Consider the following 27,412-nt stretch of genomic DNA (forward strand, 5'->3'; position numbering starts at 1 on the left):
ATGCCAGAAGTTGGCTACACGGGACATCTCTGCTCTTAGACCTACCAGTGGAACATCTGCTATCCCCACATCCTCCAAAAACACCTTCCATAAGGCTTAAACGAGGTGCAGACATTCTGCCACCTCCTTCCAGGCAGGAATGTTCCAACCTAGCACACACAAAGCAAGTTTTAAATGGCACCTGGTAGGTTATTTTTACTTCTTTTTGCTACCTTTATTTCACCTTTTCTTTGGAACTAGTGATAATTAAATTCACTGCACAGCTGCAGATTTAAAGAATATGAAAAAATATGAAAGAATAACAGCAAGCAAGCATAAAGAAACACAATCTAAAACAAAAGCTGCACATGAAAAAATTCTCAGTGACAGCTGACCCAACATCTATGGGGAGTCCCCTGAGACTGCTGACCCTCTCACTGATTTCAGTGGACATTAGATCACCTCAGTAGATTTCTCTAAAGTCTTATCTTCACAGCACTAGAATATCCTAGCAGAACATTTCCACCTGTATTGCTGAATAAACTTGGTTGAATTACTACAGAAATAAACATACCTTATTTTAAAGTTCGAGAATTACAATGGTTCATTGAAATATTTAATTTGTTAGTGTCTTCTCTGTACTTAGAGAACACTTACACTGCAGAGTTGAAAGGTTGGAAAAGTAGCATTCATTTTTTCACAGCTTTAAGGCCCAAATTCTGCTTTCAGATTTGCAAACACATTTTTCATTGTCTGCAATGGAAACAGATTGTGTAGCTGAATTTAGTTCAGTGTTGTTTTCCAGTGCTTAAACTATCTATCTGGCCTTTTCATTTTCCAAACTAAACTCAAAACTGTAATTACACTCTCTATTTTATTTTCTGAGGAACTCAAATGATGGTTTAACATGTATTTGATGCATTTTTTTCTGCATGGTTTGGGAAAGACTGTGAATTTTTTTGCACTCTTGTATTCCCAGAATACTTAAAGAGTGTCACTAAGTCTGTAGATTTTACATTAAGTATACACACTCACAAAATACTAGTGACCAGTGTTTACTTTAAACAGTTAATATTACATATATAACAGTGTTGTTGTTTTTGCCATTACACTTTTGCATATGGTTGAAAACAGTACTTTTTAGACTAAAGGCCAGTGACATTTTGACCACTGAAAATCATCATCATCATCAAAAAAAAAATTAACAATACTTGTTATCTGAGTTCGGGATTCCTTTTTTCAACTAGTATAAATGAGCACTAGGAAACAAAACAAAAATTAGACAGAAATTGTTCTAAATGGTTTCACAAACTGTCACTGATGTATCTCTTATTTATTGGTCCTGCTGACCAAGAACAAGCCAGCAGATAAGAAGCAGCAGCTAGTGACAAGTTTGCCTCCTCCATTCTAAAAATGGTTAAAATAAGAGGTTAAAATAAGAATTTGGAAAAAATACTTTAAAATAGAATTTATGTGTAAGCCTCCTTGGGGATTTACCCTCACTGACATGTGCATGTTGAAAATGATTATTTCCAGTTTATCTTGCAGTTTCTATTGCCTGAGAACCACTTCTGCCCTTTAAAAATCTGCAATTATATCATAACACATAAGTACCTTTCATTTTTGTATTAACACTATAAATACTATGTTAGTATTACTAAACTATTTCTATTGACTTATTTGTAAGAAGAAAAATATATTATATATTTATATATTTTTATAAAGTGAATTAACACTTGAGAGGACTGGGGGAGGCGGGGGGAACAGTGTACAATCACAGTTGATGCGTATTATTGGGCACAAACGCAACGCTTGAAACGGAAAGGAAAGGAATAAACTGTTGGGCTTATAGCCCTCCTTCAGGCCGTGTCGGAGGAGGAGTCGTAGGAAGCCGACACGATGAAGTTGCCGGTGTTGGGGTGGCTCGCCATGGACTGGGCAGCTTGCTGGCTCAGGTTGTTACAGATCAGCACCAGCTGGTTGCTCTGTGCCTCCGAGAGGGTGCTGCAGCTCTGGTAGACGCTGAAGTTGGTCTTCCTGCCGGGGATGTTGCCCTTCTCGCACATGGTCTTTACCATCTTGGCAAGCTTGTTTTTCCCCAGCGCTTGGCAGTTGTACCAGTGCAGCGCGGCCAGGTTGACCACGGGCTTGATGGACAGGTAGAAAGGGGCGTCCTCGTAGCGCATGGCCGGGGGCCGCCGCTGCGCGTACTCCTTGTAGTCCTGCACGGGGCAGGTCTGCGGGGAGTGCTGCGTGGCGTAGACGCGCGAGTCCGTCCCGCCGCGCTTGCTCTTGGCCGTCACGTCGCCGTTGTCCGGCCCCATCCACTCCAGGTACTCCAGCCCGGTCTCTGTCACGCGGAGGCGGATGTCTCCCCACTTGAGGGTGGACCCATGGAAACCTGTGCAGTGCCCGAACGCCTTGGTGTTGTTCAGCCAGACGAGGTTCAGGAGCCCTTCGGGATTGTACCGGCTCAACAAACCTCTTTTGCGCAGGATAAGCTCGTCAGCAAAGGTGAGCTTCATGGACTTGTGCGGCTTGTTTCCTTTCCCCTTACACCTCAGCTCTATCTGCTTTTGCTTTAGAGCCTCCTGGGACCTCTTGAACTCCTTATCCCTGGTGATACTGTACCCATACCTGTGCTCTTTGAGATAGCGCTCCAGCCCGCACTGGTAGTTGGCCAGGCTGTTGGGCTCGTACTCAGAGCCGTCCTTTTGCCTGGCATCCACGAAGAAGGAAGCGAGGTAGGCGTCGAGCTCTTTGCAGGGGATGACGTAGATCTCCCGCGTCTCGGAGGGGTACTTGGAGATGAGGAACTCGCGGAAGTTGCGGAGCGCCGTCTGCGTGCTGCGGATGGTCTTCTCGTTCTGCTCCCGGCTCAGCTCCGCCGCTCTCTCGTCCTGCTCTGGAGGAGGGAGAAGGGAAAGAGGCGGAACAAAGCAAAACACGTGAGTCTGCGGAACATGCCCGCTGCCCAAATAAATTTCCTTAGAAAGGAAAAGGAAAGGAAACAAAAATCAATTTCACAAAGAGCGCTGGAAAGCATCATTACCTACCTGTCGCATGACTGAAAAGCCAACTTCAGTTTCACAAATGATGTTACTAGAATACGGCAAAAAAACAATCAAAATGAGTTCATCATGACACCGGGGCATACTTTTGTGCGTGGAGATTTCTGGGATTAGGAGCAATCTGCTTATTAGAACAAATGCAAGATAGGAAGCTTTTCTGGGGATTCCAATGCCATGCACAGGGCCCAGTCCAAGTGACAACCCACTCTGAATGAATTCCTTCATTTGTGAAACCAGAGGTGGTACTGGTTCCAATTTTTCATTTGTTTGTTTGTTTACAAAAAGTAAATAAAGCATCATATTTATAAAATTAAGGATTATCTTTAATCAGACTAATTTTTTTAAAGTGCTAAATAAATATAGACAAATATACAGTACAAAATAATGCCCACAGCCTAACAGGGTTGGCAGGTAGAAGTACTACAGTATAATGTTTAATTCACACATGTACAAGAGTAAAAATGATAGACAATCTATTTCAATATAGAATAAATTAAAGAAAAAATATCACTACCTAACATTAGGATTAATGTTAATGGCAAAAGATTTTCTGGCCGATATTGAGACGAGGGGCATAGAAAGGAAAAGGTGCTAAGTGGTGTGGGTACTTAAGGCCTATTTTGTTGGCATGTCCAGCTATCCATCTGTACAAGGACGCAATCTGCAGCACAAGGCAGAACTGTCCTCGTGAATGTGACAAACCTTGATGACTTTAGAAAATAATGAACAGCAAAAACAAGAATGAAAATTTTGATGATTTAAGTATTCTGTGCAATTGTTAGCGGACCTTTCTTCTTCTCTTTTCCACGTAATAAGCAGAGGAGGTGAAAAGGCAAGTCCCTTTTTGCGCTGCGTCGTTACAACACTGACGCACGTGCGTGTCCCTTTCCTGCCGCTAAGCCCCTCATTGACAGCCACAGGGATCCCGGGATCTGCACTTCGGTGCCGTTGCAGTAACACTTGCCATTCACTTGCCACCCAACGTGCACACCACAAAGTTATATGAGGCCAGGTGAACTTCCCTCTGCTTCCGTAGTCAGGCCAGGCTCGTGTCAGGCCACGTATAGCGCTGAAGCCTCCTGCTTGTGGCAATGCATGGAATCGATGCTTTTATTACAGCTAGGTTAAGGCTGGAAATAACAAGTCAAAGTTGTCTCGAGCTCAGAACAAACATTTACTCCAGCACGTTTTTCACCGCGCTGACTATAGCGCTGTGTAAGCAATCAGCACTTTGACTGACAGCCCCCATTTTAAATAGGGCTTTATATCAACAGCGCACATAATGGCTTGGTTTTAAACATGTCATCAGTCGCTCTTTCCTGGAAGACGGCCTGTCACAACACGGCGGTGACACCCAGTCAATCATTTATGTTATGGCACCTTTTCTTAATCTGCAAAGGGAATCATCATCTGCAGCTAACAGCTATAAAATCCATGGTGAATTAAAAACCCTTCAAAATTATATTAAAAAACCCCAGTACCACAGCAACACTGTGTTCTTATTGACCTCTGCTGTGTTTCTCCACAATATGGGTGAGAAATGTTAAAGATGATGGGTCAGATTTTTTGGCCAGCCTCACTAGCAGTTGCATCTGTTTGGACTGAGAATCCAGCCTGAACCTCCAGCAAACTACTCTGTGGGAGTGCTGCACCTCTGTAGGTGCCTGGCAGCAATGCAGTGATACAAGGAAACCCAACGGACGGAGCCAGCAGAGCACCAGTGAACAAGCCACCACACACCAGCTGGTCCTCTGCCACCGCCTGTGCGTGCTGCTCGTCTGCAGCAAAGGCAGATCAGGCCTCTCAGGTAAGACAGCTCCTTAGAGCCCAGAATAGCAGAGGAAGGAGACATGCATTTTCACTTGAATAAAACCTTACTTCTTCATTTAACCAAGCAGAAATCACAGTGCTGAAAACAGTCATCTTAACATCTGCAAACACCAAGATCTCAGTGGAAACAGTTTTAGAGGTAACATGAGTTTTGTGGATGCTAATCACATTCTCCCATACAACACAGATGGAACCCAAGCAACCTTTTATTATTGCCAAACTTTTTGTCTCCAGATAATTTCATAATCTTCTCTAGTCTACCATTTGTATCCTTGATGAACCTACTGCTCAAGATGGGCCCAACATTGTACCCCCTCTATGAAAGTCTCTAACAGGACGAGGAGACCTCAAAAATTATCCTTTGGATGCAGTCTGAAAATGGGCCTTTTAAAAATCTTGTAATAGACCCATCTAGACTATCTGGTCTCTCTTCTTTGCCTGGAGGACATAATGTGGAGCACGACCAAAGACTGTACCATGCTCTAGGTATTTGGCATTCATTACCTCTGCTCGCTACAGAAGGATTTTTTATAGGTATAATGTCATTTTGCACTGACAAATCTACCTAGACTGAGGGTTAAAGAAAGGCTAAATGAAGGATAATTCAGTCACTAAGAACTCAAGACCAAAAACAACCTCAGATGTCATCACACTGAATTTTTGAATATAGATATATTGTGATAAGGATCTGAGAACATGGGAAAGCTGTTGAGGTACAGGACTTCATCCCCAGGCCTGGGTAATGACAGCAAACGTTCTTGTCCTGGCACAGGAATGTTCCCAACATCTCCCAGGTATCTGCTTGCACTCTCCATGCTGCATCTTGCTGAGCAGAGACCAAGCTCTTCTGGGCAGAGTTTGCCCTTTCCCTCTTTTGTTTCCCTGTGGTCTTGCTGGTAGCTGCAGAGCACAGCTGGGTACCTGCACCAGTTCCCTGACCTCTGCACAGATCTGTTTGCTCTGTGCGCTCACGGTAGCACCAAGTCCTTGGTGCAGGGTATTCAAAGCCTTCAGAGTAAACATACTCAGGGAGAAACCACTGGGGGCAACTAAATACAAGACCATTTCTCTGAATTAGAAAGGCCCTGAGCTGGAGGACGAGAGAGAGGGAAAGTGTCATATATGCTTTTCTTATAGAATCTCTATGATTTTGTTTTTAGCCACTAGGGCAGATAAATAATCTCATTTTATAGTCTGATTTGTTTTGGTTAGTAAAATAGTCTTAAATTACCAACCAAAATCATGCCAGGCTATGCTTACTGACTTTTTATTCTTGTAGAAACACAGCCTCTGGTGTACGTACTCTGTTACAGACCAGGACCAGAAACAGATGAACTAAATTGATTTGTTTTGTAACCCCTGTGGTCCTGCTTCCCATACCATTCCTGGGCAGGGTAGCTGTAATCCACGCCTAGTCCCACAGAAAATTTTATTTGCAATAAAACTAGACTGTGTGAGAGAAAGCTGGTAAGTCTCACTTTATTATGGCATTGGGGCAAACTCCTGATCAGGATCTTGAAAAAGTTCCCGTGTTCCCCAGTTTAAACACAGACAAAGATAAAAGAGACTTGACAGGGATAGCACAGACAACCCAGAGGGACCAGAGTGTCCCAGGCTAATCTACAACCATCGATGATCCTTCTCACAGAGCTGGAACTAAGCACTGGTGGTCCCAGTGTCAGCACTCTGCAAGGTGGCTCTGAACTTTGCAATTACTGAGGAACTGTTGGCACATGAAGTTCCCCGGCCAGCACCACACCACGGCGGGCAGCAACAGAGCAGGGCACGCGCTGGGAAAAGGCTGGGCATGATGTGGCGAAATCCATTCTCCCTTCCCATCATAGGTATGTAATATAATAAATAACAGTTAGTGGTAAGAGGTCTCCTTGGCACAAGTGTGCCTGAGCCTTAACAGAGCCACCCTGACATTAACGGAGACTTTACTCAGGGAGAGCTATGCCCTTCAAGAATATTTATGCCATATTTTCCACAGGCTAAGGATTCAATTCCTTGGGACAAATCCCAAACAGCACAGGAGTGAAGGGCTTTCATGGAAAATACGCATGTTCTAATGCAATTATTTCATAACTAACAATAGTAACTACATTCCAAATTCTTAAGGCCGAACAGACTGCAGTTCATGTGCCATTGCATATGAAACTTATTTAACTTTAGGCTTGGTGAGTCACTGGCAAGAGAGGGGAACCAGCCCAGTGACTGCCTGGCAGCTCTTTTGACATCAGGCTTTTAGGTTTGACATCTAACAGCTTCTTACCTCTGTGGGTGCTAATGTAAAAGAAATTGCTCCTGTATTTTTTCTTGAATTTTTGCTCTATGCATCTGACGCTGCTATAAAATCCTATGTGAGCATTAATATTTCCTTTTGCATTTCACTGAAGTCAAAGTCTGTATAGTTTAACGCTGTTAAACTTGTTGCTAAACTTGATTATATTAGCAGGAAAAATCTGTAGGCTTTTTGTAAAATATGTTGTATTCTCTTCACAAAAAAAAAAAAAAAAGCTTCTATTTAGTTAACATTCTCCAGCAAAATCGTCAATGAAAAAAAGTTTGATGATTCCAAAATTTAGAAGCATTTGGTTTTCCACACAGAATGAAATAGTGCAGATAACAAGTAAATGACCATGTCAATATTTATAAACTGAAATTAAAAATCGGGTTCACTAAAACAAGCCTTAGTCAACTGTACATTTTTGCAAGGTACAGAATATAAATGGATGCTCACTCAGAACCTAGTGCTTGTGTTCCGTTTGTCCTCATTTTCCACAACAGTAATTGCGCTTTAGATAGATAGAATCGATAGTGATTTCCCTGTATTTTAATGGGGCCACTAAATCATTCTCAAATCCTAGAAAATTTGGAGTCAGGACCTACAAGGGATTAAGAACCGAAGTTCTCCTGGATCCATCTCTTACAAAGAAGATATTAGCAATGATTAACCAAGAGTCTAAATCAGCACTGACTCCCTGTCTTCCCCACCTGACTCGTGTATTATTTTTTAGCTATTTCAAACTAAAGGTTCTGGAAACAAACCTTTAAAATTTAGAATGTCATCTTCATTTCCAAACACCTAGTTTGGATTTTGGCAGGGCTGGTGGGAAAGGAGGAGCACGGCATGGCTCTACTACCTCGCGTTCCACCTCGGCCGCAGGCGCCTTCCTTACAGCGCCGTTTCTGGGATGGGGGATACTCCCTGGCTTCCTGCTCCCCTCTGAATCTGAAGCTGCTCTGCAAGGCTCTGGTGTGACCTGATGACCACTTAAAAGGGGATGCATTTCCCTTGCATTGCAACGGTGCTGCTATGAAATTCATGTCTACCAAGATCCACTTAATTTCCCAACCTCCATTTATCAAGAATATACATATACATAAGAATATGTATACATATAGCTCTGCCGGGACTGCCCAACATCATGAACTGCTTCCACGGCAGGAGGATTCAGCTGCTCCCCAAGGGACAGTGGGGAGAGCAGCAGAAGCAGAAGATCTTTTGCGGCAAGGGATAAAACAAAGTTCAAAGACAAAATGTATTTCAAAGATGGACTAGAGACTGTCTGCCTTTGTAGCTGCCCAGGACCCAGTTAATCACCTGGACTAGGTTTAGCTCCAAGCTTAATGCCCAATCGGATCTCTCAGATATTTACATTTTAGCCATTACCTGCTTTAAAAAAAAGTAAAATAAATCTTCCGACTCTTAAATAATTGACCACAATCCAGAAAAACAATTCTTTAGGAATGACAGGATATATAAACCATGTTTGCAGCTTTCTAGACCACAAACATAAAACATTAGAAAGCTTTTCCAAAAATGTGAAACCCCATTCTTTTCAAAATAACTGACCACACTTTCTTTGAACACCTTCACTTCTAACATACAATTCCTCCTCCTTCAGAGCACAAGTTATATATTTCAAGCAAGCTGGTAAAATCCGGGTGCTGCTGGAAGTGCTAAGTGGCAAAACGCTACTGACAGTGTGAAGCAAATATAAATAAGAACCAACTGAATAATGCAGTATGCCTTTTATTAAGCATTCGCGTTTGGTAGCACAATCTTTTAATTGTTTTCAAATGAAACTGCAGGTAATGGCTAACTTCACAGTTATTCAAAATACTGATTTCAATTGAAAAGAGCAAGCCATTTTTTATCACTTTTTTTTTCTTCATGTGAAATATTTAACTGTGGAAAATATATTTCATTTTTCACCAGGATTTTTTTTAGAGCCATAGCGAAATGTTCCCTGTATCCTGTTATTTACTGCATGATCCGTAGCAGAAGGAATTAAAATAGTTTGTCTAATTTACCCCAAGACCTGAAAGCTGGATGATGCACTGTAGAAATGAAAAATTCATTTCCAAAAGGACTTAACTTTCGTGGTGACAGAGAAAGATTTTCTTACACAGATTTTCTGCAGAATGACTATTTTTCTCCCAAATCAGTTCAACAACACACACAGTTAAGTGCTTCCAGGATACTCACAAAAATGTAGAAATGAACTGGATTGAAGTCCTTGCATATTTATACGGCATGAGTAGGTAACATGTATCTGTGTAAGATGACTAGAATTAAAGCTTGCTAAGAGAAAAAACAAGAAGCAGTAATTCAAAATGGGAAGACAAAAAATGATCCTTGGAGAAACTGTTCCTTAGTTGAACTGAATTCATTATTCAAAACATAATCAGGAGCTATGGAAAAATATAAATTCTCATGGTAAAAAACATTTCTTATGAGAAAACAGAGGGACAACATTTCCCATAAGTTTTCACCTTTATATGTTCATATTGTAAATCTAGACTTAGGTGTGTAAATAACTCTTGCAAATGAGGATTGCTCAGCCTATCAATCTAGTGAGTAGGTTTACTACTCAAAGCCACAGCCAACAATTTATATGGTATTTTAGAAAATTTGGACCAGTGGAATTTTGTGCCTCAGCAACCGCTGAGTGGAGGTTGTTCCTGCTCATTATGGACCCCGTCCAACAGCATGACACTGATGCTCACGTTGGGAAATCCTTGACACAAATTGTGTCTTTCCAAGATTAATGTTTGTACCAGAAGCAACGTGAAAAGAGAACCCTATCTCCAGGCCATTTGTGCCATCACTCTAATAACATGGAGCAAAGTCACAGCAAGTACCGAGTAAAGACACCTCCCCAGAGCACCTGCCTTGGTACGGGCCAAACCAACCCAATAACACGTCGTGTCACTGCTTAGCATCTGCCTGCAGCTGTAAATCCAGCAGAAGGTGAAGGGGAAACAGGACACATACATACCCCCTTATAGGTTGATCTTCTCCTTAAACATCATCTCGCCTCACCCGAGCTTATCACACTCTTGACTAGTAGTTTTAAACTCATTGCACTTGGGCGCTTATATATCTAATGTTAATAAGCACAATGGAGAAAGCAGTGCAAAAGGTCTCAAAGAAACAAGTGAGGCTATAGAGTCTGCCTGGGAAATATGGGTTGGGAATAAAGAGGAAGAGGCAAGATGGGAAAACCAGAACAAAGGGATGTAAAAATAAGAACAACACTAAAGAGAAAGATAAAAAGCTGAGGAGGATCTTCATTATCTGAAATCTAATTGTGTTTCACTGTTTTGGAATGAAGCAGTCTGGCTGGGATGCCAAGTAGAGAATTATTAAACAAAAAAAGGTATGTAATAAATATTTTATTACATTAATCATAATAGGTTGCACTTTACTCCTGGCCAAAGTGTATTCTTAAACCACGTTTAGAATATGATTGCAGTTTCAGGCTTAGGAACATGAGCCCCTCATGTCTGTAATTAATGTAATAAATCATGCTGTGGAGCTTTCTACAAAGGCTGACAGTGTTTGGGAGATATATTGCTTATTAGAGACCGCAGACACTGCTCTCTCTGTTTTCTTACACTGCTGTTGGTAATGAATCAAGGGTACCTTCTTCTGCTCCATGCGCGTTAGTTACCTGCTGCAGGTGTAACGGGTAACACGTGTAGGCAGCCACTGCCTTTGAGTCTTGGTGACACAGGGCACAGCATGTGCTCCGTGGAGATCTGCACTTCGATGCCTCTTCTCTCACCACCACCTTTGATTTCAAAAAGCAACAGATTCAGACTGACTTATTGCAGAGCCTGCAAGTGAAATTGAATTTCTGAAATTCCTGGCAATTTTGCCCAACTGGGCTAATTTGTTTTTCTGCAGTTTCTGTCAGTGCTGCCTGCACTGTTTCTTCTCCAGTATGAGTGAAGCAAGCTATGCACATTTTTAATGCACATATTTCTTGCATCCTCACTTGGTCAGAGGGCAAAACTTAAGGACCATCTTTTTACAAGATTTTCAAGAACGAGTCAAGTGTCACACTTAAAAGCAAAATGGTTTCTAAGGTGGGTTTTTCAGCCTTCTTTTCCGCCTTCAGCCCGTGCTCACAGTTTGTACTTCTCCATGTACTCCAAAAGAAGAACACCCCAGTGCACTTGAACTTCACTTAAATCTTTGCAAACACAACTCTTGTCGTATCTGGAGCAGGAAGAAGTTCAAACGCATGAAGTTCCTACCAGCTTGATGGTGAATAAACAGAGAACAGAGCTGAAGAGAGTGAAACCACCCCAGCTGAAGGAAAGACCAGGCACCTGAGGCACTGGCTGCTCTGCTTGGCAGCTGCATCCGACCCTCCCCGGCCGGGGCTCTGCTCCAGACCAGCCACGCACATCCCGGCATTTGCCAGGGTAGGAGTCCCTGGAGACCTGGGAACAGCCTGAAATGCTGCACTGAAAGGAGGGTTAAGAGATGAGAGCAGGTATTTGTCAAAATTAGACCTCATTTGTCTGCTGCTCATGGAACAACTTGTGTTTTTGGTCCTTGAATACATGCTTAGAGTTACTTTACTATGGTCTAATAAAACAGATATTCAGCTGCGTTTTGCATCTCTATTTGAATGAAATCTCTTGAAACGGATTGAGGAGTTCCAAACCTTTTCTAGCTATGCACACATGTACAGAGCACACACCTCTCTACTGCTCAAAATATTGTTATTATCTCTCTCCTACTATTGTATTGTCCATTTTTTCCAGTCTTGTTTGTATCATTATTTGCATAAAAATAATCTGTTCTTCCGAACAGTATATGAGCAATCAGTTCCCCTGCTCCTGAATGAATTCATACTAAAAATGGCATCACATAATAGTTGCAAGAGGTGACATACATAGGCAAAAGTTTTGTGGTTTTAATTACAGACATATATATTTATGACTATATTTAGGCACGAATAAGAAGTATGTAACAACTCTGTAACTGGATGGTATATGGGACAGCTTGTTTGACAGACTGTAAGGTTTCTGAGGGCTATCTGAAATCAGGAAAGAGAAAAGAGGCAAGAAGTTGTCTCTTTCTACAGACAGTTAAAATAAATGAGCAAAACGCAAAGCATACAGGAAAAAATGGAGAATAACTTCCCTGTCTCTCAATTTGTCTCCCGGACGTGTAGTCAGCACAGAGGGCAAAACGCCAAATGATTAGTAGGATGAGTACTGTATGTACATTACTTAAGAACAAATGACAGAAAAAAATCCCCACAGTTTCATGCCTGAAGGATGGAGACTCCAACATTCGGAGGAGGAATGCTCCGAGTCGTGGGTGGAATGAAATTAACCTCCGTGCAGGAACCCGCACGCTTCCCGGTTCATTCCCAGAGCCATCCTGCCCACCACAGCACCCAGGCAGCAGCCAGGGCAGCAGAATGAAGCAAACCACTACGGATGCAGCCAAAGCGCTTCACGGCCTGTCCATAATTAAGCAGGTAACACAAAGCCTGCAGTCTACAGCCCAAGGCACTCACTACCAGCGGCCGTGAGCACCAGCACAGCCAGTTCTGGGGACAAGCAAGCAGAATAACCACCCGCTGCCCCCAAAACCACTGTCGAAAGGGGCCATAATCTGCAGTCACCGCCCCAAGCCACTCAGCTTTAACTTGGGTAAGTTGTGAGAAAGGTTTCTGCAAGAGGAGTGGGTCCTCAGCCTGAAACTGAAGCCCTGCCGAGCAGAATGGAGCCTCAGCCTTTGCCCTTTTAACATCTCGCAAAGACTCCTTGCAGGAAAGTGCCCTCTGGAAATCCTGCTTTTCTGCTCCCAGAAGATGGATGGCTTCTGCTCCGGGGGGATGTGTCACCCAGGGGTTTAAGCTCAGTTCTTATCAGTCATTATGTCTGTGCCTTATCATTCACCATGTTTTTCCATGGAAGGGAATATAACACTTATATATATATTATATAATACATAATATATTGCAATATAAAGCAAATACATAATAGTAGGTTCATGGCATATTCTACAGGGAAAATATGCACTAATTTTACTTACATAAAACATCAACATAAAATCATTACAAATACTGAGAATCATGATGACTGAGCAGAGGGCAAACCAAACTACTTCTCAAAGATGCTCTGAAGGTGCTTTTGTTCTGATCCAAGGCCTCTGATCCTGCAGACAACCTGTGCAAACCAATAACAGCATTACACCTGGATTCAGGTAAGCCTTTTCAGGCAGATGAACACCTAGAAAACATTCAATCCATCTAAACAGTGCCTTGGCATGCGATACAGATGACCAACTCAGTTCATACATCAAATGAGCAAACCATAGCATTATGAAGCTGATGGAAGTACTAACACAATTCCAAGAGGAATAAAACTTGACACATGGGTACAGAGCACCCTTCCTTCAGTAAAGAGTTGCTCAACAGTATCCCTAATCTCCAAAAAAAAAACATGTCAGGCTTGCAGGGGAGACTCTCCTCTTCTAAACATAGCACTTACTGAAAAGCGTTCGTCTGCACTCTGAGATTGCTCCTTTGGACTCGCTGTTTTAAATAAATGCCATATTCACATTTCTCATTAAAAATGCGCTCTGCTACCACAATGCACTGAGAAACAATCCCTAAAAACAACGAAAGGAATCGGCTGTCTACGGCTGTGTAGCAAACACACCGAAGAAGACGCCATAGACCCACTTGAAGAGCCCACCTGGTGATTTAAGAAAATGTAACCAGACATCAATGAAAGGAGACGGCAGAGAGCAAGGAATTTGGCTCAGCCCGTACAGTTTACAGCTTCACGGTGTAATAACAGCACATAATGTTAAGTGGCTACAGGTTTGCCTAGGATCTCTCAGCCTGCACAGAGAAAAAAAGCAGTAAGATGCTGAGCCTGCACGGCTCCTTCATGAGGTCAGTAACTCGCTGCTCATTTTTGTGATTGGCCTCAGTCTTTTAAAAGGCCTGATCCTCGTTTCCCTGGCAGGCTCCCTGCTCCTGGCAGGGCCGAGCACAGAGCTCACACACTCTCCGGTGCGCACCGCTTTCCCGCAGCAGCGAGGAGCTGCAGACGCTTGAGTATGAGCATGAGCGCGAGCACGGCTGCCGAGGACAAACTGACCAGGCCTGCAGCACCAGCAGCAGCGTTTTGGGCAGGACATGCAATGTGGAAAGTGCCAGTTCCCCATTCCTGCTTCCTACCAGGGGCAGGATTCGGTGGGAGCCTGGGCCTGGGAATTGCTGCATCTACATCATGTTTTTGTCATTAGCCGCAGCTTGCCCTTTTGCAGGGCACCCTCCCTTGGCTCCAGACAAGTGCCGACTGTTTCACCGAGGACAGAAAAATCCAGCTCTGCACATATTTCCCACAGAAGCCACTGGCCCCTTTCAAGCTAGGCAGAACAACCAGCATCAGAAGAAGCTTTTGTGTGAGCAGTTTGCAAAGCGCTCCAACAAGAAACAATCACTAAAGAAGAAAAGATCACTCACTTTCACTCCTGAGGCTCCAGTTTAACAGTCTAGTTCAACACGTTCAGCAATTAGACTAAATATATGCTTCACTTAAGCATACTTTATTGGGGAAAAAAAATAGATTTAACCATATTTCAGTGCTTCCAGGATTTTCTAGCAAGACTGCTCTGTGCTTTGTCAGTCATGATAAATTATCTGTCACCATGTTTCTGTTTTCCTTTGTAAGCACTGGAAAAAATTCAAACAAGGTTTTCTGTGTTCAGAATTATTACTTTGCTTCAATGGACATAAAATACACTCAAATTTTTATCGGCCTGTTTCACATTAAAGGAGATTCTAGCTGCACTGAAAGCACAAAAAGTAGATGGCAAGATAGCACAAGCTTAGTGAGAGGAGAAAAAAATAATCTATGAGGAAAATAAGGTCGTGATAAATGGGGCCGAGTCTGGTTGGAGGCCTGTGGCCAGGGGTGTCTCACAGGGGTCAGTACTGGGCCCAGTGCTGTTCAACTTGTTCATCAATGACTTGGACGAGGGCACAGAGTGCTCCCTCAGCAAGTTTGCAGATGACACCAAACTGGGAGGAGTGGCCAACACCCCCGAGGGCTGCGCTGTCCAGACCTGGACAGGATGGAAAGTTAGGCAGAGAGGAACCTCATGAGGTTGAACAGGAACCTGGGCAGGAATAACCCCAGGCACCAGGACAGACTAGGGGTAGCCCCGCTGGAAAGCAGCTCTGCAGAGAGGGATTTGGGAGTCCTGGTTGACATCAAGTTAATCATGAGGCAGCAATGCGCCCTTGTGGCCAAGAAGGCCAATGGGATCCCGGCCGGATCCGGAGAAGCGTTGCCAGCAGGTCAAGGGAGGGGATCCTGCCCCTCTACTCAGCCCTGGCGAGGCCGCACCTGGAGTATTGGGTGCAGGTCTGGGCTCCCCAGGACAAGAGAGACATGGAGCTTCTCAAGATGGTCCAGCATAGAGCCACAAAGATGATTAAGGGACTGGAGCATTTGTGCATGAGGAAAGACTAAGCAAGCTGGGCCTGGTTAGTCTGGAGAAGAGAAGACTGAGAGGAGATCTGATCAATAAATACCTGAAAGGAAAACGTAGGGAGGATGGAGCCAAACTCTTCTCGATGGTGGCCAGTGACAGGACAAGGGGTAATGGGGACAAACTGAAACACGGGAAGATCCAACTCCATATGAGGAAGAACTTCCTTCCTGTGAGAGTGACAGAGCCCTGGAACAGGCTGCCCAGAGAGGCTGTGGAGTCTCCTTCTCTGGAGATCTTCCAAACCCGCCTGGATGCCACCCTGTGCCACGTGCTCTGGGTGTCCCTGCTGGAGCAGGGGGCTGGACTAGATGATCTGTAGAGGTCCCTTCCAACATGAACCATTCAGTGATTCTGTGAAAATAGAACTGAAAAGTCATGTGTGCTAGTTTTGCGGAACAGTTTATGCCAAAACGGCATGTTCCCATCATGAAGACAGGTGAAAATATTTTGCCCCAAGGTTTACTGCTGCTATTAAAAGCCTTAACCTCACACACATATATGAAATACTTCTTCAGCTGCCATGCTTACTATGCACCTCATCCCAGACTGAAATACACTTCCAGAAATCATGCTGACCTCATGGGACAGGTCCTGTGCTCCCTTCCTGTCTCAGCAGACACAGACTCATGAGAAGTGCAGAAGTGTATGTCTGAGCCCCTCGAGCACTACCCTCGGCTGCTGTACTGCATCTCCTCTGAAGAGCCCAACCTGATCCCTCTTCTCTTTTCTTCCTTTAGAATGTCATAAATCGTAAGATGAAAACAGCTTCACACTCTAACAGGACAGTTTAAAGACCACACAAAAAAATGGCTGTCTGATCAAAAGTATCATGTTCAATGATCTTCTATTTCTCCAAGATTAAGAGGTGCCTCCTAAAGACTTCCAAGATTTTCTTTGCCATCTCCTTATGTTTTCAGGACAGTTGGAATCAATAAAGTCATTATCTTCTTCCTTTACATATCAGTTTCATAAAATACAGTGTTTTACACAGAATAAAGTTCGCTTAAGATATACTTTAGCAAAAGGAACACCAGATCACTCAGTTTGCAGCGGTTTTGCAAGAAATGCTTGGCTTCTAACTTCTTCTTCTGACCTTTTGTCTTTCTGCCTCTATTTGGGGCAATGGCGAGGAGGGAAAGTTTCTGGCTTGGAAGGGAGCAGTGATGCTTTAGCACACAACAGTTTACTGAAATGGCCACTTTCTCCTTCACTATGACACACCATCTTCTTTAGCAATGGATGTTTTATGCTTTTTTAAACCAAAAATATTTATTTAAAAGAAGTGTAAATTTTCTTCTTGTTCAGAAATCCCAACCATTTTTGGAGCCAAGCTGAAAGTGTTCTACAGGTTTAATCCTTAAGAACTGCTGGATCATGGATATAGTGGAGCTTTCTGAGGGAATGGATTCAACTTCCTTCTAGGCAAAGGTGAGAGGCCTCCACCACCTGCATGGGAAATATCTTTATTCCACACATTGGATTTCCGGGTCTGCACATCTTTTATTACGGGCATACACTGTAAAACCCATCCCCAAACGTCTCCTGGATGAGCCTATTCTCAGTGTCAACGCACAGGAATGTTCTCCTCCAAAATACAGGCACATACAGGAATACTTCTGCCAGTAGATTTCTCGGGGTACTGCAAGGAGTTCACTCAGGGGAGATCCATGGCAAATAAAAAAACATGGTCAGAAATCAAGCAAAGCAGCAGCCTAATGTTTGTATACATAGTTGCTTCGTTTGATAAATACTTACTATTTAGAACAGCATGAACATTACATGTTCTACATTACAAGTCCATGGTTGATCTTCAGGGTTGCAGCATCTGCCACGAGCCTTCTGTGCCTAAAGGGAATTTCAACTTTGGAAAATGCGTGTGGAAACTTGAAATGGTTGTAAATCTTCATTTCAGAGTTCATCTGCAAGAATTAGTAACTTGGTAAATACTTCCTTAGGAACTGCTTCATAAAACATGCTGCCATATTGCAGCAATAGTTTCACAATTTCAAATTTTAAAATGTGCATATCATGCTCTTGACCCAGGTGAGGATTATCTGAGAACAGACAATTAACAGCATGAGTGTTCCAGGCAAGCCCACACTGCAAGATCAGAAGGCAATTGCAGTGCAGAAGGTGGTTAATCAACTTGCTATCTTCCTTTCTGTGATGATTCAGACAATCTGATTTTCTCCTTCTAAATAAGCCAGACCCTTGCAACTTATAAAAAGGTGCTATGTTATTTTGTAATTATGTAGCTTAGCACTTATCATTTTTAGTTCAGCTACTGGAGCTGAAATAGAGCCGAAATAGAAATCAATTAAGGACCTAAGGATTTACCAGCGGGCTCCAAACTCTTTGTTCTAGTGCTGAGAGAGTGTCTCACTCCTGAAACAGTTTAATCGTTCATTTGACCGCATTCAGCAACATGTCCCTTGAGGCAGGCTGCAAGAGTTACTCTCACCAAAAGTCATCAATCTTGGTGTGTAAATTATGAACATAGACATCTATTAGCAATTGTTTTAAGAGTTCTTGGAGATCTTAAAAAAAATGTTTCGTAATTTTCTTTAACAGGATATTTTTGCCTTGTGTTACTTTCATCCTGGGCACAATTCCACTGGACTTAGAAGAATTACAACAGGGATTAATTTAGCCCTTCCATATATATGGCTTATGCTTTATATACCTTTAAAAAAGGCTTTTTTTTTCTTCCACTTCTTTGTAATGTGCATTCTGACACTCTTGTTTTTTTGCTTGCATTGTAATAGTGATTTAAGAATGTAAGATAAACCTATATGTAATGGAAATTCATGCGGTTTGTGGGATTTTTTCTCCCTTACATCTTGTAACATTTTGATGCTCATATACATGCTCATATCCCTGAGTCTTGTGATCGTGCAAGGATCTCAGCTCCCATTTGATTTATACCTACACATGAGAGACAGACAGAGCAAAGAAAAAGATCCCAGTTCGATTGTTGAGAAATACATAAAAACATTCCACTTACTTACTTAAATTCCCTACACCAACATAAAATAACCCCTAGATATATCATACTTTATAATGACCAGCTCAGATAGAGGAAAGGAGATGGGAAGTTGACATTATACGAACAGCCACAGTTGCCAGTAGTGACAGTAGAACACAGCAGGACAGTCAGTCAACCCACCTTAGACACACACCGAACCTGAAAGGCTGCAATTCCTGCTAGCACTATGCCAGTGATGAGAGCATAGGACCAAAACCAGGTATTCACCAAGACATCAGTATGTTACCTATTGATCTGGGGTCCTGACACACCAAAAAGAAAATAAAAGGACAGGGAGGAACTCAGAGCTGAGACATCATAAATCCTTCAAAGACAGAAAGGTTAATGACCAGCCCCGGCGCAGGCCATGGCACCGTTCATCACTGCACACTTTCAACACTTGGATAGGATTTGATAACTGCAGCAGAGGGACATGGTGAAACAGAATCAGAGAACGAACAAGGTTGGAAGGGACCTCTGTAGATCATCTAGTCCAATTCTCCTGCTCAAGCATGGACACCTAGAGCACGTTGCACAGGATCATGTCCAGACAGATTTTGAGTATCTCCAAAGATGGAGACTCCATGGCCTCTCTGGGAAACCTGTTCCAGGGCTCATCCTCACAGTCAAGACTTTTTTTCCTCAAATTCAGGTGTAATTCCCTGTATTTCAGTTTGTGGTTGCTGCCTCTTGTCCTATCGCCGGGCACCCCTGAAAACAGTCTGGTCCCATCCTGTCTGATATCCTCCATTAAAATATTCGTACACACTAATAAGGTCTCCTCCAGTCTTCTCTTACCTAAGCTGAACAGCCCCACCTCTCTCAGCCTCCCCTCATAGAAGAGATGTTCCAGTTTCCTAATCTTCTTGGACTCTCTCCAGTCGCTCCACGTCCCTCTTGTGTTGGGGAGCCCAGCACTGGACACAGAACTCCAGACGTGGCATCACCAGGGGTGAGCAGAGGAGAGGACCTCTGCTCCCTCGACCTGCTGGCAACACTCCTCCTAATGCAGGCCAGGAACCCACTGGCCTTCTTGGTCACAAGGGCATTGTTTGGCACAAGGGCACTAACTGATAAAGCAAAGGTGTTCGAGGACCATCTGTTTCCTTTCCAAGCTCTGTGGAAAGCATCTAAGACATTGCTCAGCACCACGGCAAATTCAGCTATGGATTTCAATGCTGACATTGTGCTGGTACCTGCAGGGCATGATTTGATGGGTTTGTGACAGAATTGACATACTTTTAGTCTCATTTAGTCATCAGAATCTTTTTTTTGTTTTGTGTCCATAGCGACTATTCTTTTGTCCTGCAGAATTTGTACATATGGATTTGCAATCTTTCTAGTGTCACTGCATGATGTCTTTGCTCCTGTACTTACAGTGATGGTCTAGCACATGTTGGACCAAAGAGACATGCTGTGGCACTCTCTTACTAATACATAACGCATGTTTGCTCTCAGTCATCAGTAGAAAGATGAGTGTTCCTCATAGACACCTCAGCAATTCTGCTTAAACAGTGACACCCACTTCCCTGAGGAAAAAAACTTGCCTTCCTCTGCAGTAAACTCCATCCTTCTTACCCTGAAGTGACACTTACTCCTTCAGGTGGCATCTATTGGTGCCTAAAGCCCTGTGCTTCTTTTCTGACCAAAAAAATAGGAACAATTTTAGGAGAAAAAACAGCAATAAAACTTCTTATCTTATTTTAGAGCTAGGTAACACTGTAGGAGCAAGGCAGAATTTAAATTCCCTGATCATTTCCAACCGCATTTTTTGTTTGTCAAGCACTAAGCACTACCACTAAGTCTAAAAAGTAACAAAAGGCATGGGTTCCCTTGTTTCCTGCCCTGTCTTAAGAAAGAACTATATTCGTCCTTGTTTAAGTGTGCTCAGAACAGAAACATTCCCATATAGGATAAACCTGCTGCTGTAGTTCAGGATCACTCAAATTCTATATACTGCATACCACCCCCAGTAAATCACTTGTTGTTAAGAGGCAACCTTGTACTGAAATCTTTAATCAGACCTGCAGGAATCTGCTGTGCAGAACCATGTATTTTAATAACTTAGCTTGCCATCGGAAACTTTTCTGGGGATCACATCTTAATCAAGGCCAACACTTTTTCCTGAAATGAACCAGCTCTGTTGAAATTGAAGACTTCACTGACACGAGTAACAATTTTTAGGTGCGCATTTTACCCTTCCTGAAATGCGGTGACCTCTGGGAATAGTATATAATAGCTTATTAAAACACTATCGTAGGTTGAAAAGAGGAAATGCATAACATTTAGAGCAAACCAGTAAATTAAAGAATTGAGAGCTTAACTGACTGAACTGCTATTTGGGCAGTAAAACAAGATAATATTACTGTCTTTCCAAGAAGCACTGTGAGGTTTTTAGGGTTGGTTCATATAGTGAGTTTCAGGCAGGCGCAAACTCACTTTGCCCTCATGATGATTCACTGCATGCAGACCAGCCCTGACTTGGAAACTGTATATGTGAAAGTGTGCCTCTGTGTCCACTCTTGAGAGGCTTGACTCTGAGCAGGAATAACTGGTTTGGCTTCTGAGAGCAGAGAAGAGCGCTCTAAAAGATAAGACTGCTGCAGGTCTTGGTAATTAAATTAACTCATATTAAATTCTGGCAATAGCAATTTGGAGGGGATTGTGGTTTTTTTAGTGAGTCTGTTGAAAACTGAACACTCTGAAAGGTAACACACATGCACACAGCCATATTCTACCTAGATTTGTAGGCAACCACATGCCCCAGCTTGCAAGTTTGAGAACAAGCAGGTCACAGGAGCAGGATGGCAGAAACCACCTCGGGTATATACAGCAATGAAATGCAATGAACTGAAGAACCTCAGTTTTCCATGCAACACAGATTGGCATTTGGCATCCCATATGTCTCACAGAGAGCCTAGCAGAATCAGCTCTAAATTATCTGAAGTTTTTTAAGGGAATTTCCTTGCGGGATGTTAAACCACTGAGCTACCATGAAGTATCGTGTCAAAGATGTAGCCACACAGGACTCAGAAAGAGTGATTTGCTCAGCTGTGAAAAAGACAAAGACCACCTTCTCTAATTTCTGATGCTCTGTGGGATTTTACCTAGTAAAAGTATTTATTATGCCTAGCATTTTCTCTGTCAACAAGATCTGAAAGCTCTTTTTGATTAATAGCTTTACTAGATTTAAAAATGTCTGACCAGGCTTCAAGGTGCCAGGACTGCAGTGTCAGTCAGGCTGTTAAATCCCTGTTAAATGTGGGTTTGCAGTGGCTAACACAGGGACTGTGGATAGCCAGAAATACTTTTCTCTGCATTTGGCTCTGCTCTGCCTGACCAGAGACTCCCTGGCAGCGCACCGAGGGCCCCGCTGCCCTCACCTCTTGCCCGGGATGGCATGGCAGGCCAAGAAGAGCAGAGCCAGCCCTGTCTGCACCAGGGACCAGGGAGAGCTGGCAAGTCCACTGGAGAAGCTGGTGTCCACTCACAAAGTCTATGGCCAGCGTTGAGTTTTTCTGGAGAAGGACCAGCACAGGAGAGTCCTTCAACAGAAGTACGCTATTTTTAAGATATTCTTCCCTTAACAATGCTGCCAACACACACACAGGAAAAAAAAATGATGGGCACTTTACAGGAGAATTTGCCCCAAGAACAGGGAAAATCTTTATCTTGGGTTAAACTTAAGCGTCCTCAAACTTCAGCGTTATGATTGTCTTTCTCCAGTCGCTCCAGGCTGCTCTGATTTATGGGTCAGGGATCCTGTGCAATGAAGACTTAAAACTTCTCCCCAGATAATCTTCTCTCTACATTCCCAACATCACTTTTCTGACAGCCCAAATGAACACAAATACCCCATATCAACCCCGATGACCCACGGTTGTTGCAGATAAGACTGCTTCTCCCTGACCTCTCAAACTAACGGCCCCACGGGGCTCTGTCATCCCTACACTCCTCACACGCAGCGTACAAAGGTTTCCCCGTTTCCCACATCCTGCGCCCACCACCCAAAAGCTCGTCTCACACAAGGGCTTTCGTAATGACAATGCCAATGCCTAGTTTTGTCAGGCGCTCCTACGTAAGCTCTCCCAAATCCTAATTTTCCTCCAGGACGGGAGAGGGAGGAGAAAGGGGGTCCCCAGCTACTCTTTGGTGAGACAACGCCTCCCCGCAGCCCTGCGCGAAGGGGGAACTGTGCGCTCAGCCTCGCGGGGATCTCCCCGCGGGTCCCGTACCTGGCACGGCCGGCGCGGCCGGCGCCTCGGCGGGCACGGCGAGGCCGGCGTGGGGCTGCTGCTGGCTCGAGCTGACCTCGGGCTCGGTGCACAGCGATGGCGAGGTGGCCGCCGCCTCGCAGCCCGGCGCCGCGTTGGGCACTGGCAGCGGGGCGTCCTCGGCACCCGGGGGCTCCTCCTGCCCGGGCAGCTGCAGGGCGGACAGCGGGATGCTGATGGGCTTCCCGGCGGTGTTGGAGCTGCTCACAGGCGCCTGCGGGCCGGCCCCCCGCGCCGGGGAGGCCACGGCACCGCGCGACGGCTTCTGGGCGGGCGGCCGCGGCAGGACGGGCGAGGAGGCGGAGGCGCCCGGCGGGTCGAGGTCGACGCCGGGTGCCGGGGCGCCCAGCGGCGTCGGCTTGGCCGGGCAGGGGTAGGAGGCGCTGGAGTGGGCCTGGGGCTTGGGCTTGGACATGTGCGTGAGCGAGAGGGCCGGCCCGTCGACGCCGCCCGTCAGCTCGGCGTTGGCCACGATGTAGTAGTCCTCGGGCAGCTCCTGCTTTATCTTCTTGACGATGACCTCGCCGCCGCCCTCGTCGGCCGCCAGGGCCGGGGCGGCGGGGCAGAGGCCAGCGGGCGGCCGCTTGCGCGAGGCGCTCGGGGCCCGCTGCGGGTGCGGCTCGAAGTCGCTGTCCTCGTCGGTGACGGAGGACTCGCAGACCATGTCGAAGAGGGTGGCCTCGTCCTCGTACTCCTCCACGGCCTCGCCCAGCTCCGAGGGCTCGCTGCAGTAGGAGAAGTCGCAGGAGTCGCGCGTGCGCGTGCAGTCCAGCTTGGCCTTGCCCGGCCGCCCCGGGTAGCGCTCCAGCGGGCTGGCCTGCGCCTCCGAGGGCACCCCGATGATGCTGGGGCTGTCCGAGTTGAAGCTGCGGCTGTCCTGGAAGCAGACGCGCTCCTGGGAGCCGGCCCGGCACGTGGCCGCCAGGGGCCAGTGGTAGGCATGGCCGGCGCTGCAGCCCCACATGGCCGTGAGGTTGCCGTGCGCGCCCTCGGAGAGCAGGTGCTTCAGGTTGGGGATGAGGCTGCAGATGGTGCCATGGCTGTGGGCCCAGCTCACCAGCTTCGACAGGTTTTCAGAGGAGGTGTGCAGGCAGTCCTCCATGGTGCCGGATCAGCAGGGTCCCTCCTGCCAAAGCAACCAGAGACACCAACGAGGTCAGAGCTCGCGCGCCTCCAGGCACGTAGCAAAGCCCCGCTCCCGAGCGGCCCCAAAGCAAAAACAGAGCCGTGCAGGTAAGCATGCTGTATGCACAAGGTTGGCCAAGGCCATTTATCCTCATCTCATGTGCACTCCTCATAGCACTTGCTTTGGAGCAGTCTCTGCCCTCACTCTGCCCATAAACCAACCTTCATGCCCAAGGGGAGAGATACCAGCACAGTACACAACGAGAACTCCGTCAAACGCCGTCCTCAACAAGCAACTTCACTGTCTGGGTCAGTATAATATGAGGCTAAAATCTCAACTAAAATCCAAAGGCAACTGAAAAGCTGGTGAATGTGTCTTTATGCTTAATGGATGAAAATTAAGTAAAATCTCTGTTTTCTGATCATAGAAATTTTTCTAAAAAGCAAAACTTGTTTTACAAGCACCAAGTCAAAAAATCCCCTGAATATTTATGACACTTTATTTTGTTTATGCATATTTCTCAAATGTCTCAGATATCCCCTTTTCAACAGATTTCAAGGCTATTAGCATGAAGTCCTGAAAACTTTATTTTCCCATATAAGGACAAAACAAATTCACTCTTTCTTAAGCAATGCTGACACCCATTAGCTGCAAAAAGCTCAAGGAGAAGCTCCTTGTGGAGCTCAAGGAAGAGGCAAAGTTCAGTTTGCACCTACATGACCTTTTCTAACGGACTCTGAAAGATCTGGGGGGTTTTGTTGTGTTTTCCCCTGAGTGATCTTCCAATGTATCTGATATCAAAATAGTACGTAAGTTCAAAAGTAAGCTTCTGATAAGCAAATGAGCATAAGGACAGGGTACTTCTGTGCTTGTTCTGCCTAGACCCTGCTTGAAGGCCATGATGCTGCGGGAGCAGGTATCTCCGCGGGGCTGAGGGGCTCCTGGTGGTGGTAGGGCTGCCCCAGTGCAGCACAAGGGAGCACAGCAGCTGCATCTCCTGCCTGGGAATTGGGCACCGCCGCGGTGATGTAGGACTGAGTAGGGATGAAGTCAGGCCTGTGGCTGGGCAGGGACTGGGCCACGGCAGGGATGGAGCGCGGCACCTCTGCAGCGTCACGGGGCACAGATCCATGGCCTCATCTCCGGGCTGAGATGAGGACCAGGCTTTGGTAAGGTGGAAAAGGGCCCTACGGGGCTTCACTTGGGTCACTGTGGCTTGCTGGTGCCCCCAAAGTCCAGACAACACATTTCAGTGGGAATGCCCCGTTTTGAAATTCACATGGTCATCTAGTATGCACTGAAAATCATCTCTTTCTGCAGTAAACTGTCCACAGATTCCTTACTGTTAAGAAAAATATATTTTATTTTGTTTTTTTCTTAAAATGTTTGCTCTGTATTCCACACACTTTCAGCTTTGAGTTAGTCAATACCCGTTTTCCTATTATTCTGATATTTTAGTATTTTCAGGTATTTTACTGCAATATTTTTTATTTTTTCTTACCAAATGAGATACCAAATACAGTACCAAATAAGCAAATGAGACACAGTTAATCAAATGTCTGTAGAGTCCTAGACTAATCACATCAAGACAGACTGGACAAAACCATCTCACCAGACAGGTCCCACTACTGGGATACTTAGGAGTCCATATGTGAGGTAGGAAATGACAATCCCCTTGTGTAATTCTTAAGGACTGTGCCTGCAAATGACCAAACTCAGCTGGCTAGGTAATTTGCAGAAGATGACCCTGGACAGATTCAGCAGTTGAAAACCAGCAGTTACCAACACATAGCCCTCACCCAGAGCCTTAGTTATTATCTATACAAAAACGGACAGTTTCCCAGTTGTCCTGTCTTTAAAAAATAAGAACATTCGAAATGCTAGATAAAGTCAATAATACAAAAGATATCATCATTCAAAACTGCACATTTATCTGGCACAGGACAGACTGAAAATGTTCTGAGTGACTGCTTTTCTAAAGTAATAGAGATAAATTGTACATTTATATTCTTTTGAGAATATCTGTGTGCCCTGGCTTGCCAGCTGTTTCTTGCCCGAGTCACTTTTTCAAACAAGGTACTACATCTCAATACAATTTTAATTTGCTAAATATATGTTTCAAATTATTCATGACCTAAAGAAACTTCTTCCATCAAAGTAATCAGGACATACAAACTGCCTAATGCTGTCAGACCATACACAATGCCTGGTGGCCTCCCTTTGTCTATACCTGTTGACAGAGAAGTAACTCCATCAACTTTCTCAGCTAGTTACATTTAATTGGTGGTTTCTGCTTGTCTCTGCAAGTCTCTCCCTAACCTTTCTCCTCCCATGCTTTGTGAACATAACGTGCAACACTTGGGCTTCCCATTGCTTTCACCTCATGCAGTTTTCATAACTAAAACATAGCATTCACACTGGTATTACATCTCACTCTGTCCCCTGTCATCCTCTGCAGCAGTATTTTCAGACACAAAACCAACCAAAATATGGCTCAAAAACGCAACTACGCTGTGGCAAACTGCCTCTGGAAAATGCTTTCCCTAAAATGAGCAGAGTTAGTGCTTGCCTTCCTCTGTGCAGCCACCTGTGAGCTACATCGAATGGCTTTGCAGCCTCCATTTCCCCAGTGCTCACTCTCTAGCTGTCCAGTCCAGGGGCAGCCTGTGCTAAACAAAACTGGGCTCCCAAATAGGGAAGCCTTCCCCATGGTAAGACTCACTACGGGGGCTTCACTGGTACCCAGACCCTATGTCTTTCTTGCCAGGTCAAGAACGGAGGCAGTGTGGCAATTTCTAGATCTTTTACAAACTTCCAGGTCTTTTTCAAATGCCTTTGAAACTGGCCAAGGGGCCTGAACATGACCGTGGAGGAAAGTCCTCGATAATGGACCAACAGGGAAAAGCTGCATCTTTAGGAAAATAGCTTCTTTTATTCCCTACATGATAAGTTTATGTAGTGTTACCAGCAGTAATCCAGACCACAGCATTATCTGCAATGCAAAACTCCTTGCAGGACTGCTGCCTTTATGCAGCACAATAAATGCAAGAGGATGCCGGGCTTGCAAGCTTACTAGGTAAAAAAGTGTTTTTCCTTTTAAAGATACAGCTTTAAAACATCCAAAGTTTCATTTTATTGTTTATTTTAAACTTTTTAAAGATGCACTGTCAGTCCTGAATGGGCATCAGCTCCTCTGCTGACTGATAAATGAAAAGACTTGGAAGAAAATCCCACCACAGGAAAATACATACACATACACACAAATCCGAAACCATA

At 44.6% G+C, this 27,412-nt stretch overlaps 1 protein-coding gene across 3 annotated transcripts; it reads right to left on the minus strand.

Moving 5' to 3' along the window:
- Positions 1 to 1,674: 1,674 nt before the first annotated feature.
- KIAA1958 (KIAA1958 ortholog) lies at positions 1,675 to 24,112 on the minus strand. 3 transcript variants are annotated; one of them, XM_088534741.1, is made up of 5 exons: positions 22,972 to 24,112; positions 22,611 to 22,631; positions 20,801 to 20,836; positions 18,214 to 18,248; positions 1,675 to 2,882 (listed from the first exon to the last, which is right to left on the minus strand). In XM_088534741.1, the coding sequence occupies exons 1-5, from the start codon at positions 24,110 to 24,112 to the stop codon at positions 1,839 to 1,841; spliced, it is 2,277 nt and encodes a 758-aa protein (XP_088390867.1). In that variant the 3' UTR covers positions 1,675 to 1,838. The 3 variants fall into 3 exon arrangements, with proteins under 3 accessions (XP_088390867.1, XP_088390869.1, XP_088390870.1); XM_088534743.1 differs by lacking the exons at positions 18,214 to 18,248; positions 20,801 to 20,836; positions 22,611 to 22,631 and adding an exon at positions 12,947 to 12,961 and having other exon boundaries at positions 22,979 to 24,112; XM_088534744.1 differs by lacking the exons at positions 18,214 to 18,248; positions 20,801 to 20,836; positions 22,611 to 22,631 and having other exon boundaries at positions 1,675 to 2,884.
- Between the last annotated feature and the right edge of the window lie 3,300 nt (positions 24,113 to 27,412).

This window comes from Tinamus guttatus, unplaced genomic scaffold (assembly GCF_059628265.1).
Source record: "Tinamus guttatus ecotype Peru unplaced genomic scaffold, ASM5962826v1 Tinamus_guttatus_pri_ptg000596l, whole genome shotgun sequence".
Classification (NCBI taxonomy): Eukaryota; Metazoa; Chordata; class Aves; order Tinamiformes; family Tinamidae; genus Tinamus; species Tinamus guttatus.